The sequence below is a fragment of the Vidua macroura genome, chromosome 12 (genome assembly GCF_024509145.1).
Source record: "Vidua macroura isolate BioBank_ID:100142 chromosome 12, ASM2450914v1, whole genome shotgun sequence".
In the NCBI taxonomy this organism is placed as follows: Eukaryota; Metazoa; Chordata; class Aves; order Passeriformes; family Viduidae; genus Vidua; species Vidua macroura.
In genome coordinates, this window is record NC_071582.1 from 10552338 (window position 1) to 10571149 (window position 18812).

At 41.8% G+C, this 18812-nt stretch overlaps 2 protein-coding genes across 3 annotated transcripts in view; one reads left to right on the forward strand and one right to left on the reverse strand.

Annotated features, from left to right (window-relative positions):
* The first annotated feature begins 461 nt into the window (after positions 1-461).
* On the forward strand, positions 462-11859 carry LYSMD2 (LysM domain containing 2). The gene is made up of 3 exons (XM_053988738.1): positions 462-703; positions 4250-4587; positions 11067-11859. The coding sequence occupies exons 1-3, from the start codon at positions 506-508 to the stop codon at positions 11116-11118; spliced, it is 588 nt and encodes a 195-aa protein (XP_053844713.1). The 5' UTR covers positions 462-505; the 3' UTR covers positions 11119-11859.
* A 2778-nt stretch (positions 11860-14637) lies between these two features.
* The window catches only part of SCG3 (secretogranin III), a 28182-nt gene continuing 24007 nt past the window's right edge, over positions 14638-18812 (reverse strand). For both annotated transcript variants that reach the window (XM_053988697.1, XM_053988696.1), the window contains exon 12: positions 14638-17882. In XM_053988697.1, coding sequence (XP_053844672.1) covers positions 17764-17882 — 119 coding nt within the window. In that variant the 3' untranslated portion in view covers positions 14638-17763. The remainder of the gene's footprint in view (positions 17883-18812) is intronic.

The window sequence follows — 18812 nt, forward strand, 5'->3', positions numbered from 1 at the left end:
CTCCCGCTGGCAAACGCGCTGGAGTCTGACCGGCCAGGGGCACTCGGAGCCGGCTCTCTCAGCAGTGCTTACAGGGCTCTCTCAGCAGTGCTTACAGGGCTCTCTCAGCAGTGCTTACAGGGCAACCGCGCGTTCTGCGCGCACCGCTGAGGGCTGCGGCCGGCCGGCCCTGCCTCGGCCCGGCCCTGCTCCGGCCCGGCCCGGCCCCAGCCCAGCTCTGCCCTGCCCCGGCCCCGCAGAGCCGCTGCGGCGCGGCCCGGCCCCAGCCCAGCTCTGCCCTGCCCCGGCCCCGCAGAGCCGCTGCGGCGCGGCCCGGCCGGCGCGGGGCGGGCGCTCCCCGCGCATGCGGCCTCTCCGCGCCGGGCGGGGCTGCCGGGCCGAGCCGGGGCTTCCGCCGGGGCCGGGCCCGTGTCCGGCGCGCCGGGGGCGGCGCGGGGCCGGGGCCGGGGCCAGGGCGATGCCCGGGGCGGCGGCGCGGGGCCGCGGGCGCTGAGCGGGCGGGAGCATGGCCGAGGCGCTGCGCCAGGAGCCGGCGGGCGGGCCCGAGTCGGAGGCCGAGCTGTCGCAGCGGCTCGCCCGCACCAAGGCCCGCTCGTACGGCAGCACGGCGAGCGTGGCCGCGCCGCTGGCCGAGCGCTACGTGGAGCACCGGCTGAGCGCCGGGGACACGCTGCAGGGCATCGCCCTCAAGTACGGCGTCACGGTAAGGGAGCACCGCCGGCGGGGCCGGGAGCGGCGCTTAGAGCCGGAGAGTGGCCTGGGTTGGAAGAGACCTTAAAGATCATCCAGTTCCAAACCCCCTGCCCCGGGCAGGGACACCTTCCTCTAGACCAGGTTGCTCAGAGCTCCATCCAGCCTGGCCTTGAACACCTCCAGGGATGTGGGCAGGCATCTCCTCCATAGCCTGGCGGCTGTACCCCGACAGCGGGGACAGTTGGGCCCAGAGCCGCGAGGTGACAGCAAGAAGTTGTCCCATAGGGCATTTCCTACACACAGTGGGCAGGAACGGTGTTAGTTTTAGTTTCAGTATTTAAAATGCTGACATCAGAAGTTATGGCCTGCCCGGAGGGGTCAGCACGCAGCGCTGGTGCCCGCGGCTGACACGGTCTGAACTGACAGCGCTGGGTTCCGGGGTGGGCATGGGGCCTGGGGAAAGGACACACACCTGCTGCCACCCAGTAAACCTGTCCTCACACAGCTGTTCACCACCACACTCACTGCGGGTTAAAAAAAAAAAAAAAAAATCAGTGCAATTAAACTTATCCTTAAAAAAAGCATTATTTTGAGCTTGACACATAGGCTGTGACAAGAGAAGGAATTTCTTCCAGTAGCTTCAGGGCTAAACATTCTTCCATTGTGATCTGCCTACCAGTCCAGAAGTGAGGCACATCTACCACTGATTTGAAAGTGTTGCTGCTTTTCTGCTCACTTTCTAGGGAGAAAGAAAGTTCATTTCTGAAAAAAATGTTGAAAGGCTTATGCCAGCCTAGGACATGCCAAGTCCAATAAAGTCTACCAGCAAGCCCTTCTACTACCATTCCAGATGGAGCAGAAATCACCTACCTTCCCTCATTCCCACTTATGTGGGGCCCATACTCCAGTGTGCAGCTTCAGTAGTCCCAACACAGAAAGCTGCTCAGGGCTGAGCAGCTGATGAGTGTGGCACTGGTACAGTCAGTGCCGCTTTGACATCAGCTGCAAACAGCACCTTTCTAGAAGAGCTACAGTGTAGTCCCAAATTTTTCCTTCTTTTGGTCTGCAGGATCTACTAAAGCCTTCTATCACCTTCAATGGCATTCAGCCTTGTCGTGAAAAGGGTTGAAAGTCTATTTCTCTTCTCTTTTGAAAGAGTACACCACTTTTGACCGATTCTTGTTGGCAGCAGGGTTAATGGCACTGGTCCACATTAAAGGAAACTTTTGCTCACTAAGAGGGCAAAACAGCTCGTTGGATGTTACATTTCTTTGCTTGTTTTTTGCAGGACTTTCCATAATGGACAAAGTCTCTGGCCTAAATGTTTTAACCATATTATTCTTCAGAAGTGTGTTTGGTCACTGCAATAAGTGAGAAATACAAGCTGATCACTAAAATAGTAGTTTTCTAGAAAAAAGGCATTTCTAAGAGATTTACAACTCCCTTTCAGCTAAAGTGAAGTTGTGAATCAAACCTGTACAAACACCTCTAAGTTGTGAACCGTAAATTTTGTTTATAATATTAGTTTGATAAGTTTTTGCTGTGCTAATGATGTAAAATACATATGTTGGGGCTTTTCCCCAACATCTAATTGGTAATTTGCTTTAATAAGTGTTCTGCTTGAGAAGCCAGAGGTGCATCATTATAGACTGCAGTTGAGAGAGGTTAAATTGACATGAAATGTCCCTCAGAGCAATGACAAGTTCAGCAAAATCAGCCATTGTGTTTATGTTTTCATGGGTTTCAGCCCAGGGTAGGAACAAAGGCAAACACATTTGCTTTTAGCAAAATGCAGGCTGTTGTGTGTTCACACAATGACAAAGACAGATTTCCTCTAAAGAGTCCTTCTGTTTGCTTCCTGCATCATGTATTCTTGGCTGGAAGTGAGAGAGTTGTAATGGAAACATCAGAATTATCTTTGGCTGCCATTGCCTCCAGTATTACTAGTTTTAAGAGTTTCCCCTGTGGTCTTCCTCACTGGGGGTTAATTTGTAACCAGAGACATCCTGTCCAGTGGCTGCCTTGCATGACTTGGCATAGACAGTTCAAGATAGATAAAAATACCGTGCTGGGGGAGAGGGATCAGTGTGCTTTGTTTGGCCTCATCCTCTGCCCATCATCCCCTCCCCTGGATACTGTCTATTAATCTTTAGGACTTGCATTTGTTGTATTTTCCTTTTGAGTAAATTAACACTGGGAATTCATGTTTATGGTTCAGCCAATTTATGGTTCAGTGCAAGCGCTGTATCCCTTTTGAGGGGAGAAGGATGAGGACTATATTTCATTGTCAGTATAAGTAGTTTTGATTAATTAGTTCAGCACCACTTTACAGCTTCAGTTAAAATATTAAGCATGTGCTGAATCTTTAACTTGTTCACTATGATAGAATTGTAGCTAATGGGCATTATTTCAGTCATTCTAGCACTAAAAAAAGAAAACTCTTGTTAAATCCTGCTCTCCATACACCTCTGAATGTACAGAGTCACACGGAGTTGTAGGAATTGTATTGCACATACAAAGTAACCTGCTCAGGGCTGCTCAGGGCTGAGGGATGTTCTTTTTAGAACCAAGTACTTTCCTTTTCATTATTGCTCAGTGCAGAGGTACAGACTTCCAAGTGCTCTGAGCTGGTATTTTAGGAAGAAATAAACAGAGGTAGAGTTACAGTGAAATAGGAGAGAGAATAGCTGTGCAGTGCATTATTTATCAGTTATTGAAGCATCACCTTCCAACTCCCCTGCAGCAGGCTCTCAGTTTTCAGCTTCTCTATTTTATTTCTCCAGAAAAGCTCCAGCTAGTATGTTAAACTTTTTTTATACCCGTCAAAACAGACAACTTATAGAGATTTTAACAATTGACATTTACACTAGAGCCATTAGAAGTCTCAATAAAGCCAAAGTCTTACTGAGTCAGGTAGAGCTTCTTTTATACCCTTCAGATGGTGCTCAGCTTGGGAGAGAACTTGTACCCTTATGGTCTTTGAGCCTTACTAAAAATGGTTTCCCAACTTTAGGAGCTGGAAGAGTAGTGATCTTCTCTTGCTGGTGACACTGTATATTAGCTATTCAGTTTTTAAATGGGATTATTAAATCTTAACATTTCACCATTTTAGTCACCTGCATCAACAGGTTGAACCCTCATGGTAGCTTTATCCCCCTTGTTTGGATTCTGCATCATTTTTACCAGAGAGTTCACCTATAGGAGCTGCTAGCAGTTCTGAGCCTTATTCTAATATAAATCCAAATCAAAAGTACCTTTGTGTGAGCCTGCATAGAGACTGCAAGACTGTTCAAGGACAGCATCTTTAGGTAGTGTAAGATGTTGAAAAAAGCAGTATTGTGGAGTCAAGTGCACATAAAGCTAGGGTGTTAGCAAGGCTGAAACAGAGCATGCAGTCTGAAATCACTTTGAATGCAAACAAATTCTTTCCTGAAATAATTGCTGCTGCAAAGAAAGTATAGATTTATTTTAACTAAAAGTTGTATACTATTTCAGAAAGTTAATGCTTTATACTTTGCCAAAACCTAATAGCTTGTATTTTTTCTATCTTTTTCAGATGGAACAAATAAAGAGGGCAAATAAACTTTTCACTAATGACTGTATATTTCTGAGGAAAACCCTGAATATTCCAGTTATATCAGAGAAACCATTACTGTTCAATGGACTCAATTCACTGGAGTCTCCTGAGAACGAAACTGTTGACAGCTCCCCTTCCTGTGATGAAGGACTAGTGGCAGTTCAGGAAGAAAGTAGTTCTTCTCCCAGTCCTCCAGAGCCTGACAATCAGCCCACTGCACCAGAAGAATTATCTGCCAAAGATTTCCTACAGAGATTGGACTTGCAGATTAAGTTATCCAAACAAGCAGCCAGAAAACTAAAAGATGACAATGTCAGGTAAATGCCACTTTTGGTGTTAAACATCATAATCTCACCCTGAAGGCATTGCAGTCTAAGCTGACCCCTCTTTGTGGGGTCTCAGCATCTGTGGCTTTTATTTATCAACAGCAAGTGCCTGCTGTTCTCATGCACCAGGTACATTCAGAGCACAGCATTTGCAGGTGCCTTGCCATGGCAGTTAGAAAGGCTGCCTCACAACAGATTATTTGGAGAATACAAATACTATTTCATAAAAGCCAGAAGGCCAGGATTCTCCAAGATGTCTTGCTGTGTAAGTAGGCAACTATTTAAGCAAAAACATAGTTTTTGGTAGAGTGCTAAGCAAAGGCCTATGAAAAAGCTGATTGTGTACAGCAAGGCATGATTGTATTTTTCTTCTGTCCCAAATTGCCTCATTGTGTAAATATTCTCCATGACATAGTTTCAGTTAAGCTTTCCTATCTCTTTTCCCTATGCAGTTCACCCCACTTTGTGGATCCACCTATGCAGACTTCATCTTTTCTTCAGTATTTCCACAGTCAGGAGCTCCCACACATTTACTCATAGAACAAGCAGTACTTTCTGACCTCTGTGCCACAATAGTGGCACATATCCCCTCAGTAGTTATGTAGGTATCCTATGGAGAGCACAGAAAGACTCAGAACAAGAGTGGATTTCAGTAGTCTATGTTTTCCATGTCCTTGGGACAAGCTTCCTCAGCTTGTTCACAATCAGTCTCTTGGGCTGGCTGGCTGCCTGTTATTCCCTGCAGAAATCCCCTCAGTGGGGGATGCTGAGGTGGTCCTTCTCACAATAGAAGGTATGACTGCAGGGGACTGGTACTGCTTCTCTTACCAGAGAGCTGGAGAGAAGTTACACCTGCAGATATGTGCTTTGCTTTTACAAATTTGTTCAATGCAAAACTTCATCCACCTTCTTGGTTCACTTCCATACTCTGATTTTGAGGGCAAGCAGAAGGTAACCTTTCAGGACCAAATTTATTGAGTACAGAATTGCATAATTTCTTTAAACTAAGAAATTATTTCAGTAACATTAAAACTTCGTTCAGCAGACAAAAATTGAAAGGAGAACAGTATATTGTATTTAGCTATTGGACAAGCCTCCTTTGGAGAAATATCCCCACATACAACTCTCCATTGCCTGGACACTGGTTTAGAGTCTCAGGGAAGGCTGGAATGCTTTCACATTTTATCACACTTGACAGTTACTTTATTTTGAATTAGTTGCATGAAAGGAAAAAGAGCTGTTGGAACTCAGAACCTTCTTTGTTCAAACTCATCCACTTCCAGTGTTATATTTGAAGCAACATAGAGCACCTATCAAAATATGCTGCTGCTGCTGACTTTCAGATCATTAGATGTATGTACCTACCACAGATCAGAGTAGGTGTTGACCCAGCAGTTAAACTACATAACAGGAAACCACAGTCCCTTCCAGAGGAAGGCAATTATTTTAACATCCCTTCAACAAAATAACACGTTATTTTGAAGAAGAAAATTCACTTAGACATTGCTGCACCACGAGCAGAGCCAATACAGTGGAAGTGACACTGCACAAATAGTACACTGCTGCCACTAATACCCATTTCCTATAGTGCTTCAATTACAAATTGGGAAATATGGACCTGGTACCAAGTCACCTCCCAAGAAATAATGTATACAGGAGGATGAGTTCTTTTCCCACCTCCTGTTCAGATTTAGCAGATAATTCTGTTAAATGCATTTAACAGATTTTTATTGGTCAGGATGTTACAGGAAGCATGAAGTGCAGAGCTGCAGGCAATTTGCTGAGCAGGATGTTGCCCAAAGCTTCTGAAGAGAAATAGCTTCCTGTGCATCTGATAGTCTTCATAATATTCCCTTCTACATCACTGCCCTGGCTTTCATTTATGGCTCACAAAAGCCATCCTTGCCTTGTCCTCTCCAACACAGTTGGAAAGGACAGACCCCTTTATAGTCTGGCAGGAAGGGGCAAAGGACCAAAGTCAGTGTTTACTCTGCAGAGAACAGGAGTAGAGACAGACTGTTGCCAAAAACCTTGGAGATACTTTTCAGCTGTGTACCATCAATGGTATATCTGGGTCCAGACTGCAAGGTGGCAACATTCCTTTCTCTGCTCCAGCAGCTCCCCAGAAGGCACGTGTTCTCCTTCCTTCCCAGTCCTTTTGTGTCCCTTTCTTGGAGCAGGAAGCCTTTGGAAATTGGACAGCCATGTTAATAAACCAGCCTCATGAATATGCAAATTTTCTATTCTTAGAGTGAAAAGCATTTATGAAATTAGAGTGCTGTTTCCAGCTGCTCTGGCCTGTATTCAGGTTGCCTTGTCAAGGCCTGTGTAGAACCTGATGTCCCAACACTGCTGAATACTTCCGTGCCTGCTTGAGAGTACCAGAGGAGCACCTGGAGCTCATCCACTACCACCAAAAGGGACATTGGAGCTCACAAAACTGCAAGCAGAAGCAGACTATCAGCTCATGAACTTAAAGAGCCATAACTTCTCACTATACCATGAGCCTGATTTGACAGATGGTGAGAACCACATCTATTAAATTGCTCATTACTGTAGCCTCCTTTAAGTTGCCAAGAATGCGTGTGCACACACACACTGATTTGGATTAAACCACACATGGAAGTTTCATGGTCAGAAACTGCCCTGTGCTACAAAGGCAGCTTGGAGTGAATTATATTGTTTAATTAGAACTCTTGAAGTCACTCCCTTAAGTGCTCTTAAAGGAATAAAGTTTAGGTAGAAATATTGGGGAGTACATGGTTGCAGATTTAGACTAGATACTGAACTATAATAGCTGTGCAAGCAGATGAGCATAAAAGGTTATAGAATGTGATCCACTCAGTTTGTGCCAGCCTCCTTTCACTATTAGAGTTTATATAAGCACATGGCTAGATCTACATGTAATAGTACCTTTACTAGAGTTTAATTGTGCAAGAAATCATGAGTTAATGAGTCATTAATCATGCATATTCACCCAAGATGCAGTTCAAGGCAATAAAGCCTTTTTGTTTTGAGCAATGTTTTTATACTAGGCCAGAAGAAATGCAAAAGGATTAATACAGGTATCTGTAGCATATGTTATTAATTCATGTATTTGTATGTTAGGAAAGAATACTCATTATAAAGCAGTTGTGATAGTTTGAGAAAATACAGTGATGTTTCACCTGTCCCAAAATGCTATTACACCAAAACTGAAAATTACTTTAGTGATGCTTTTTATATCAGATAGTTGAATATGAGAAAGTTGAACAGCAGATATCTAATGAAAGCTGTTTGTAGAGTCCTTAAGATAGACTTAAACCATATACTATGCTTTTGGAACAGGTCACATCTTTCTGCATTTGCCTTGGAGTGTCTAATTTTGAAAATCTTGTAACTGAACAGAGCCTCTCTAATCAGTGATGGTGATTCAAGCCAATATAACTGGTGTCAGCATAGGAACAGAACCTTATACTGTCATCTGTTCACTTGCCTTGACCTAGAAAAGAGTATGGTCTTGAAGCCTTCAAAACTCACAACTGAGATAATTTTCCCAATAATTTTTCACCCTTGTTGGCTATCAGCTGAGAAAAGAGATGCTTCAACAAAGGAGGCTGTCTGTGGAGAATCCTTTCAGACATCCCAAAACTAACAACTCAGATTGCTGCACAATTGTTTAATTGTGCATTCTAGAAGCATCCAAGCATTTACTCACAGTCAGGTGTCCTTGCTTTTATAGAAGTAGTTATTTGTGGCCTGATGCACACCATAGCTTGCAGGAGACTTCTTTCAGTTCCTGTAATCCACTGGGCAAAGCAGTGACAGCAAACGGGAAGAGACAGCACTACAGAGTGTTGTAATGCTGTGCTGTTCCTTTTCCATCCCCTGGAGGAGAATGTTGTTATGACTTAGCACTTTGCTATTTTAAGCATCTTAAAAGTGAAGTAAATTGTTTGGTCGTTAAACATAGACACACTGCCATGGTGGTGCTTGTGGGTCACAGATGAGAGATACTCGTATATAATTTTATTTCATGTAAAGCTCACCTTCTTTTTAAGCCATTAGAACAGACTTGTCCTTGCTATGTATGGTTCTAAGATCCATATGAGTATTATTTCCTGGTCGTTACCCTGGTTTGGGGTAGTGTTGCAGAGCCTGGCACTGCAGCCTGGAACAGAAAAGCAGAAGCTGTTCTTGCTGAGCAGTTCCAAGCCTTGGTCAGAAGTGTACTTGCACATTACACCGGTCACTGCTTTGCTTCAGTTCCAGCATAACAAGCTGCTTTATAGTTCTTAAGTCCCTGCCCTGTAGAGAAGCCCCTCAAAGCTCCCACAACCCCAGTGCTGGCCTTCTGCTCTCTGCTGACAACTGCCACCTGTATCGGAGTGCACCTTGCACAAGGGTGGTGGGGACTAACAGCCTAGACAATGGTTTTGGTGCTTGGATGTCTGAAGAGCTGCTGATATAACATCAATATTTCAGCTCTTCAGTTGTCTATATTTTTATATAGACATATATAAATATGTATATAAAAATAATTAACTAATTTCAGTCCAGTGTTGCCAGGTCAGGATGGATGGTATTCCTATAAGGCTTTCAAGAAGAATGTCTGAAAAATCTGATTCTAGCAGCCTTTGATTAGAAGGAAGGTCTTTTTGCTGTAGTTCTGCCACATTTTATTCTCCTAAAACAGGGAACATAACAAAACTAAGTAGTAGAAAGTAATTTCCAGTGTACAGCATAGAAAGTAAGTTTTTCCCATACTAGAGTCTAAGCTCTGAAAATAAAAAAGTTCTCCTTCATCCTCACACAAGCTAGCAGGAGATTGCTATTTGCAACTAACTTCTGCACATGTGGCTGGACACCCATTGCTCCAGAAGGGCATGTGTTGGAGCTTCAGAATGTACTTTTTGAAATATTTAGCTTTGGCCAAGTTGTTATGGTTGAATTTTACACTCCTGCAGTCCAGTCTTACAAGCTTGGTATGTTGATAGGTTTCAATTCTGAAAAAAACTTTAAAATGTCTTGAGAAAATTTATAAGGAAAAGTGGCTTAGTGCTTTTTTGACTAAACATGAGTTATTTGTTTTCTTACTTTACTGTCATGCCATGTATCATGGAAAGCTTTTGAAAAGGATACATTATTAAAATTGTAGTATTCCATGGCAGTTTTGGATGCAGAACTGGATATAACAAAGGATACTATCTAAATGTATACAGATATCTGCATCCTTGGTACTGGCTTGGTAGCATCACTAATATAAATAGATGTAGATTTGTAAGGAAGACTAAAAATCTGTTCTCAGTACTACTGTAACCACACATCCCTGCAATAACAACCAGTTTCATCCCAGACTTGGTTTTTTGAGGTTTCTGGTTTTGACAAGATTGTTTCAAGGCAAAGGACATATCGTGCCTTTGGCTTAAGATAATTTTCCTGGGAAGACAAGTTTGGTTAGGAAGCTGTTTGGTTAGTTTGTAGGGTTCTGTTTTGGGGGGTTATATGAAATTCAAATTGCAGATAAATAATCATGTTTATTAGGGAAGTCTTCATGGTTTTGATATTGAAATACTTACTTTTTACTTTATACCATTATTAGACTCTTTGGATAACTGTACCTTTGTATGAAGGTACACACAATATTAAAAGCAATCCTTTCACAGTGTAGCAGCTGTAAAGCCCTTCTGTTCTTACCAAAACACTGAACTTGGCAGCAGCTTTAAGGTTGGACTCTCAGGAACAAAACTTCGAAGCTACGGTAGTACAAAGCAATGACCTTTGGGGAACTTGGCATCCTTGGTGCTGCACTGCAATAGGTTTACATAACTCCTTTTTTTTAAAGGCAGTATTGTCAAGTGAACAGCAGGCAGACTGATTTTCATGAGGATGTTTTAAAAGCAACATTACTTTGCTTTATCCAGTTATTGCATTAACAATAGCACTTGGGATCAATTGCTATTTCCTAAGAAAATCCAAGTGATCAGTCTCAATGGGGATTGATGTAAGGGAATATACATCAGGAACAGCCTTGCAGCATCAGGACACGGATCCACCCACAGCTATGATGGACTACTCCTGCTTAATTTGATCTCTCTGTCCCTCCTGCCATTCAAAATGTTGAAACAAACCTCTAACTAAGCTTTATTTTTTTAAAAGAAGAAATGAAAAGCAACAGTGCAGGAACTCCAGCATGCCCTCCACCTTGTTATCCTTTTAAGTTTTTCTAATTGATTTGATCAAGAATACTTTTTAAAATACATTCTGATGTTGTTGAACTTACACAGCTTTACTTGCTTTCAGCATTATGTTCTCAACATCTCAGAAACTCCAGAGATGTGTAATTACAGTATTATACTGCAAATATTCCTGTTAGGTGAGGCTGGCATGGCCTATTTTGACCTACTATGGAAACTGGTCACCTGCATTTTCATTACAGTTTTACTGTTGAGAATGGTATGCTCCTGACCTGATGATCATTTTCTTTCTAGAGATGAGGAGAATGAGGAAGGTCCCTATGCAACTTCTTCGTATCACCAGTAGAAGACAGATGTGATGGCCTGAAAACTTTCCATGAAATCAGTTCTTACAGAACTAAGCATTCAATAATTCAAAACCCAAGTCTTTTGGACTCATCCTCTTGTTGTACTTAAAAGAAATCATGAATGGGTAATTGCACTGAAATTATGACCTCTTCTGCCTTCCACAGGTTAATGTCCTTATGCTATATCAATAAAAGGTTTAAGCCTTCCAAAACTAGCAATGGCCTTTTTACCCCTTCTGTGCAAACTGTAGCATGGTAGCAACTATATATCCCTGAGGTCACCTTTATGCAGGATGTTGATCTTTAGTAAAGATTTTGTAAATACTTGTTAAAGTGAAATTTGTTTTAAGTATTTAAAAATATTAAATAAGTTTTGCTTGTAAATGACAAATGATGGAAGTAATAGGAATTTACTTATTCTGCAAACATAGGCAAGTTTGCTGTGAAAGTTTTGTCTACTTCAGGGCTGCAGAACTTGTCTGTGAACCTTGTGTGTGTCTGTGTGTGGTTATGATGTATTCCTAGAAAGGGGAATTCAGCTTGTGTTGATGAGTTAAAGCCTTTTTGGTTAAAGAACTGTTTGCATATTGGATTTCTATTCATAAAAGGGATGAGTTACAAAAGAGGTTTTTTTGTGAGATATGACATTGGAATATCAGATGTATGTTCTTGTGTGCAGTTAAATTTTGTGTGGTTTTAATTTAATAAAATACAAAAAATACTGATGTGTTCATAATGAAGTCAGCTTGGTCCTGGCCTATTTTTTGGGAAGAATGGTTTGTCTAGCTTCACGAGCTGTTAGATTCTAATTTCAGGGTAACTAATATCTTTACCCTGTCCATATAACTCACCCTCCTAAGTGAGACCTGCAAGAACTATCTGCCCTAGTTGTGCAGTCTGTTAAGATGAATAAGAGGCACATTGGCAAGCCTTCCCTGTTCTGAGATGTGCCAGTATTCAGGTCTGCAAATGGACCCCATCTGCAGCTCAGGGAGGCAGAGTGCACCCTGCAATCACTGTTGCCCTGAAGTTAGGGTATTAGCAATGTCTTGTTAAATATACTATATTTTTTCCCCAAGTATTCCATAAAATTCACAAAACTCTTGACATTAAAGATTTGCTGGATCCCCACTGCAACAGATGTATTTTCCTATCTTTTAGCTCATCAGTATCACTCCCTTGAAGCAAAACCATTCTGCAGTATGATAATATAAAACATGGAAGGTTTTATTAATTTACTAAAATCAGAAGTAAAAATTCAAAGCTCAGCAGGAATTGGCTGCTTTTACTGCTCTGCCTAGGGTTAGTGTTATGCCTAGGGTTTGGGTTCTGAAAAATACAAAGCCCAGAGCTCCAGGCACACTGCAGCTACAAAAGGCTTGCCAAGGGGAACGCAGAACTGCCAAAACATGGCTCCCTCCACAGCTTTCTCCTTGGAACCAGCCTCACCCCCATGCACCTTTTATTCCCTCACCTAGGCTTAGGGTTACGCCTGGGGTTAGGGTTCCAAAAACCACAAAGCCGTTGTGGAGACCCACGCTCCTGTCATTGGAACTCTGATATCTCAGGGCAAAGGTGACCATGGTAAAAGAGAGACCCTTCTAAATGCAGTGGTCTCGCTCATGGGCATTTGCTGGCTCATGTTGATGCTGCAGATTTTGTTGGCTTCTCTGAGTTCAACTGTCCTTTTTTCCTTATATGTACTCCCCCTAGAATGTTCTCACCTCTCTTGTCCCCTATTGGTCCTGGCATACTGAAATGCTCTGCCCCTTTTACCCCCATATAAAACCCTGTGTCCTCAGCCCCATTTTGTCTCTGTCCCTGGACCCTCTTCATTGCAATAAACAGTGTTTAGAGTTCCATACAAAGACCCTTCTCTCACCTCACTGGTCAGCAGTTTAACTGGGAGTGCTCCGGGCTCTGGGAGTGCAGGTTGCTCATAGAGCTCGTTGCAGACATGCTGCAAACTGGGCTTTGTGCTTTTCAGAACCCGACCCCTGGGCGTAGCCCAAACCCTAGGCAGAGCAGTAAAAGCAGCCTTGGGCCTTGGCTGGCTCCAAGGAGAAAGCTGTGGAGGGAGCCATGTTTTGGCAGTTCTGTGTTCCCCTTGGCATGCCTTTTGCAGCTGCGGTGTGCCTGGAACTCTGGGCTTTGTGGTTTTTAGGACCCTAACCCTAGGTGTAACCCTAACCCTAGGTGAGGGATTTCCCTAGAGCTGGCAGGAGCTCAGAGCCAGCAGGCTCATTCAAATCAACTCTAGCTTGTCCTAAAGAGAAGGTCTGCAGTGGCACACAAATTAACAAGAACAGAAAAAGCTTAGAGTTGAGAAAAGGAATTTCTGATTTTTCTTAAGAGATTGGTGGATTACTTTTAGGTCTTGTATCTTATATTGGGATTGTATCTATTCCTTACATGATTATAACTTCTCTTGTTGTCATTTAATTTCATTAGATCATTACAAAGCCGGAATGAACTACTTTTCCAAAGGCCACCCTAGCTTCAAGCCCAGCTATATTTTATTATTCCACAGAAAAATGTAATCCTTTTCTACAGAAGACCTGCTGTAGTGATACTCCTCAGTGTTCCAGCACAGCCAGGCCAGGGGTTCTTTGCTGAGCAGGTCAGAAGAGCTCCCTGACACAGGACCACTGCACCTCCTGCCAACCTCTGGGAAGCCACAACTCAATTGGGCTTTTCCAAGGGCAGGCCTGTGCCTGCGGGCTGCAGGACCTGCAGGACACACAGCACTTGCACCTGTTTTCCCAGACAGAAAACTGCCATAGCCTCAAAAAGCTGGGCAGTGGATAGAAAAGATGCATTCTCTTTGATACACAACAGCAGCCTTGTAGTGCTTCTTGTGCTTTAACCTCAGCTGGCAGCTCAGCCCCTCACAGCCACTCACTCCCCCCAGAGACGGATGAGGCAGAGCACCACAAGGGTGAAAGGCAGAAAACTCCCAAGCTGAGATAGAGCCAGTTTAATAGGTAATGCAAAAGCTGGGCATGAAAGCAAAAGAAAGGAATTCATTCAGCACTTCCAATGGGCAGGGAGATATTCAGCCATCTCCAAGAAAGCAGGGCTCCACCGTAGGTCACGGTTATTTGGGAAAACAAACGTTGCCACTCTGAACACCCCTTTCCCTTCCTCCTCTTTCCCCAGCTTTACGCACCGAGCATGGCACCACATGGTCTGGGACATCCCCTGGCTAGGGTTAGGGTTAGGGTTAGGGATAGGGTTTGGGTTAGTGTTTAGGGTTAGGGATAGGGTTTGGGTTAAGGAAGTTGGGATCAGCTGTCCTGCCTGGGTCCCCTCCCAGCTCCCTATGCACCCCCAGCTTCCTCAGGGGTGGGGTGAGGAATAGGAAAGACCTTGGCTCTGTGCAAGCTCTGCTCAGCAGAAATGAAAACATCTCTGTGTTATCAACACATTTGTGTTTCCAGCACAGATCCAAAACATAGCCCTGAATTGGTTACTGTGGAGAAATAAACCCTACCCCAGCCAAAAGCCGCACACTAATGTAGCTTGTAGTAAAGTGTTTAATAAAGTACAGTATCAGAAACAATAGTCTATTAGAAAAGCTCAAAAGGTGAATACCATATATATTGTACTTATTACATTTTCAGTCGCAATTTAGAAGTGAAGGATTTCTGAAGGATCCAGCAGAGATAGAAACAACACAGAAACTGATTTTTGTCTGCTTTGAAACAGAGATGTGCAGTTGTTGAAAATACCTTTCTTGCCTGGAAGAAAGCAAGCACTGTGATTTACTAATTATGGCTAAACACATAGCAGCACATGTCAAGTCCTAATGTGCTCCAAGTGTTCCCTGCAAAATAAGTACTGATCTGTGATGCAGGTTGAAACTTACATCACTTGGTTTGATTTTATTTCGAGTAAGTCACAGTCCTTTAGGAATGCAGGGTGATTCATCAGGCTGGCTGTGTTTCACTGTCTGGTTCTGAAGGGTGTGATGTACAGATAGATGTTCATTCCATGTACCAGCAATGGAACCAGTATTTGAAGCATTCAAGTAACAAGTTTAGTGGGCTTGGGCAGGATGGAAAGTGAATTTAGTTTGAGGAACCATAGCTGTGATTTCTGGTCTACCTGTCAGAGGCTTGCTCTGTTCTCAGCTACTCATCAGGCTGCTCCAATTATCTCCATGCGTACCCCCAGGGATGCACAGCAGCAGGGTAAGTACAGAACAACTCCAAGAATGTGCATACTCTGAAATACAATCAGGGCATACTCATTGTTGGGTTTTTGTTTTCCTAAGTTATGTCACTAATACTTTGCTCAAGCTTTAAAATTTGCAAAATATCACCACACACTGTTCATGATCACTGGTCACTAGTTGATGACATCTGCCCTTTAGTACCAGACTCGTGAGAGGACGAAGGAAGAAACTAACTTCCAGTGAAAATTGCAGTTATTCTTATACTACTTATCATACTGACAGGAGAAGGAAATTTGAAGTCTTTTTACAAGTAGTCATTGGAGAAGCACAGTTTGTCCTTTTTTGTTTTTTCAAGTGCAGGTCCTAGGTCACTGCCACTTCCCTCTCTGTAGAGGTCTATGGTTAGTTACCATCTTCCTGATTTCTGTCATAAATCCAAATTTGGGAAACAGTTTGCTTTTCCCATGTGATGGTCACATAAGAAAGGAAGTCAGAAGCTGTTGCAGAATGCAACTGAGATCTATAGAGGCATAAAGAAATTTGGATATTTGGGAACAGTAGCAAATAATAATAAACAAACAAGAGGGTTTTGATGAGAACAAATGCACTGACTTAAAATAACATTAATTTTTTTCCCTAGTTTTTTTTCTATAGAGTTTCTAAGGGACTATTTGTCAGAGGAAGCTTACATTGATTACATTTTTGAATACAGTTTTTACCATTAGTGACTGGTAGTGCAATTCAGTGATTCACATCAGGATGTGTAAGAGCTGGCAGTGATGATGTATTTTGTGGATGCTAGAAAACATTCACTGGCTTATGTTTCATCAGTTTGCAAGGAGTTATGCTGTTCCACCTCAGTGCTATCACATCCACTTAATACTGGTTATCAATAATGCTCAGTTGACAATTTATGTTTTGCAGGGATTCCACAGTTTACTTCATTTGGCTGAGAAACATTGCTCAAATCTCCTCCTCTTTAGTCTCCAGCTGTGAGGAAGGAAATGACCCAAGGAGTGACTTAACACTTAGAGAACTTTGTGCTGTGCAGGCAGTGCTCTAAGTCAATATCTCCATTCACTGGCAGGCAAATTCCAACCTCTGCATCAGATAACATTTTAACTGTATTAATCTTAGAGATATCATAAGATTTAAAAAAAAAAAAACAAACAGGGAAGGGATAACCTCAATTACAAATGAAGAATCTGTAAGTAAAGAGTACAGGGCTTTCCTGGAGTTCCTCTAATCAACTGAGTCTATGGCCTTACATCTTCTGGGACTCTGTTTGAAATTTACCTTTCTAAATGCTTCTTTACCTCTGATCTTGCTTCGTCAGTTCTTCATACATAAAGTTATCCACTCACTTTAAGGTAAAAGACCTCATAAACCATTCTTCCAAAACTTTGTTAGTTAAGGAAGAAGAATAAGGACAACATTTTTGTTTTTCTTTTTGATTCTTTGGGAAGTACCAAATTCTTGGCTAATGCTAGCATATATAGACCCCCCCAAAAGAAGAAGTTCTCCAAGATAATACTGCTCAGCACAGAACAGAGGTCAGTAATCAGACCACAACCTTGATATTCAGAGATAGTGAGATACAATAGATTCTTTAAGTCTTTCTGAAAAGCAGGGCCACTGATCCTAAAAAAACATCACTAGTTGCAAACTTCCCTTTCCATACAAAATGACTTGAATTACTTTCTTATTTTTTTTTCTTTGGAGAAAGCAATGGTTATTTACACTTGCTATCAGGATATTCACATCAGGAATTCAACTAATTATGCATGCACAATCATCAAATGGTGCAAAGAGAATGTTCACACATGCTGAAGAAGAGAATATTCTAATATGGAAGGCAATTGTAATGTCAAAGATTTATCAGTTAGCTGTAGGATACTACAGTCCACATTACAGAATACTATATATAGAAATAAAAAAGGATTTAAAAAAAGTGTTAGTATTTAAAATGAAAATAAATGAATATAAAATAAAATTAAGATTAATGAAAACTTTAATAGGTAAATTATTTTCAAATACTTTATTTAAAGAACTATGAACTATTTTCTAATAATGCCCTTTACATAGTTGCATCTATAGAAAGCTTGTTGAGTGAAAGCAAAAAAAAATGTAGCATTAAAAGAAATTTCCATCAGAAATGATTGGTTTAGCTACAAAAGTAAACCAAACACGAACAATAAATCAAAGAGAGCATTACAGAAATATTTACCTTATCAAATAGAAATTCAGTGTCAGAATTTGGTGTTTAGGATTGATTTGTGAATGTAGGAAAATACAGTATGCAGAAAGTGAATGGAGCACTACAGCTCTAAATTTCTGTCTAGAGTTGTCAGTACAATGTAAACAGAGCATTTCTAATGATATCCTCAAATTAACAGATCATAAGTCATTGAGCCAGGAGTGGGGGAAACTAGACTAGATTTCTACAGGTTTGGCAGTCACTAACGTTTTACAGGCTGCCATAGATGCGTTTAATTACATCAGCCTCTTCCTTGTCCAGGATGCCCTTGTCCACATAAGCATCAGCTTGCTGATCAATGAAATCTCTCAGCTTTGAAAGATCATAGTCTGAAAAACAAGAATTCATTTGCACAATGAGTCATTGCCATTATACTGCTTCACCTAAGAATCAGTGTCATTGTAAAGTTTATCCAACCACTTTATCAAACATGAAGAGAATTCTCTCTAAGTGCAGCTTGTGAAAACATAAAAAAACCCAAAGCATCTGTACAAAGTCTTTTTTCACACCACAGTGCTTTTATTATCCAAGAGAAATAATCATCTCTCGCTCTTGATTGATTGCTATCAAATGCTAAAGCAAGAATATTTTCTAGTTCAGGGATTTGATGTTCTAGTCTGCACAGCAAAAGCTGTTGTGCCCTATTATTTTCACAACTGTTATGGAATCAAAAGAAAGTATTAAATAGATTATTTCCAGTTGAAATCCCAGTAAAATTCCCACTTACTACCATTGTAGTGGAAATTCATGAAAGCAACTCCCTGAAAATAGATCAAAATAATACAATTATTTACCTTGATACAGAACATGATATTCTGGTTTGAAAACTACTGCAGTAAGCAGCCTTTGTGACAGTGTTAGTGTCAGTTTTTGACAATCTTCCTCTGTCAATCTGCAACAGAGTGCTGAAAGATCCTTCCTCCTCTTCCAATAGATGAGTGCATCTATGCAGCCTGATTCACACCATATGCATTAAACAGACTTTTCCTATGCTGGAGAACATCACTATTTTCCATGAAAAGAATTCTACTGCAGAGCAATTTTTCAAATAACATAGAAAGGAAACCTATTGTGTAGTTGTGACTCTGGCAGCACATTCAGTATATTCACATATAAACACAATAAAGTTTCAGTTACATAATTAGCTGGATAAATGTAAAGCTTAATTTGTTAGAATCAGAAGAAGAACATCAATGTTTTAAAGGTTCACACTAAGTTAAATGAATTAGTATCTTTCATAAGAATGAATACATTCTGAA

What these genes read in the sequence shown, in the direction of transcription:
- LYSMD2 (XM_053988738.1), top strand. Translation starts at nt 506, where the DNA reads ATGGCCGAGGCGCTGCGCCAGGAGCCGGCGGGCGGGCCCGAGTCGGAG. An exon ending in CCCTCAAGTACGGCGTCACG is followed by an intron (nt 704 to 4,249) that starts GTAAGGGAGCAC and finishes TATCTTTTTCAG; the next exon opens with ATGGAACAAATAAAGAGGGC. An exon ending in CTAAAAGATGACAATGTCAG is followed by an intron (nt 4,588 to 11,066) that starts GTAAATGCCACT and finishes TTTTCTTTCTAG; the next exon opens with AGATGAGGAGAATGAGGAAG.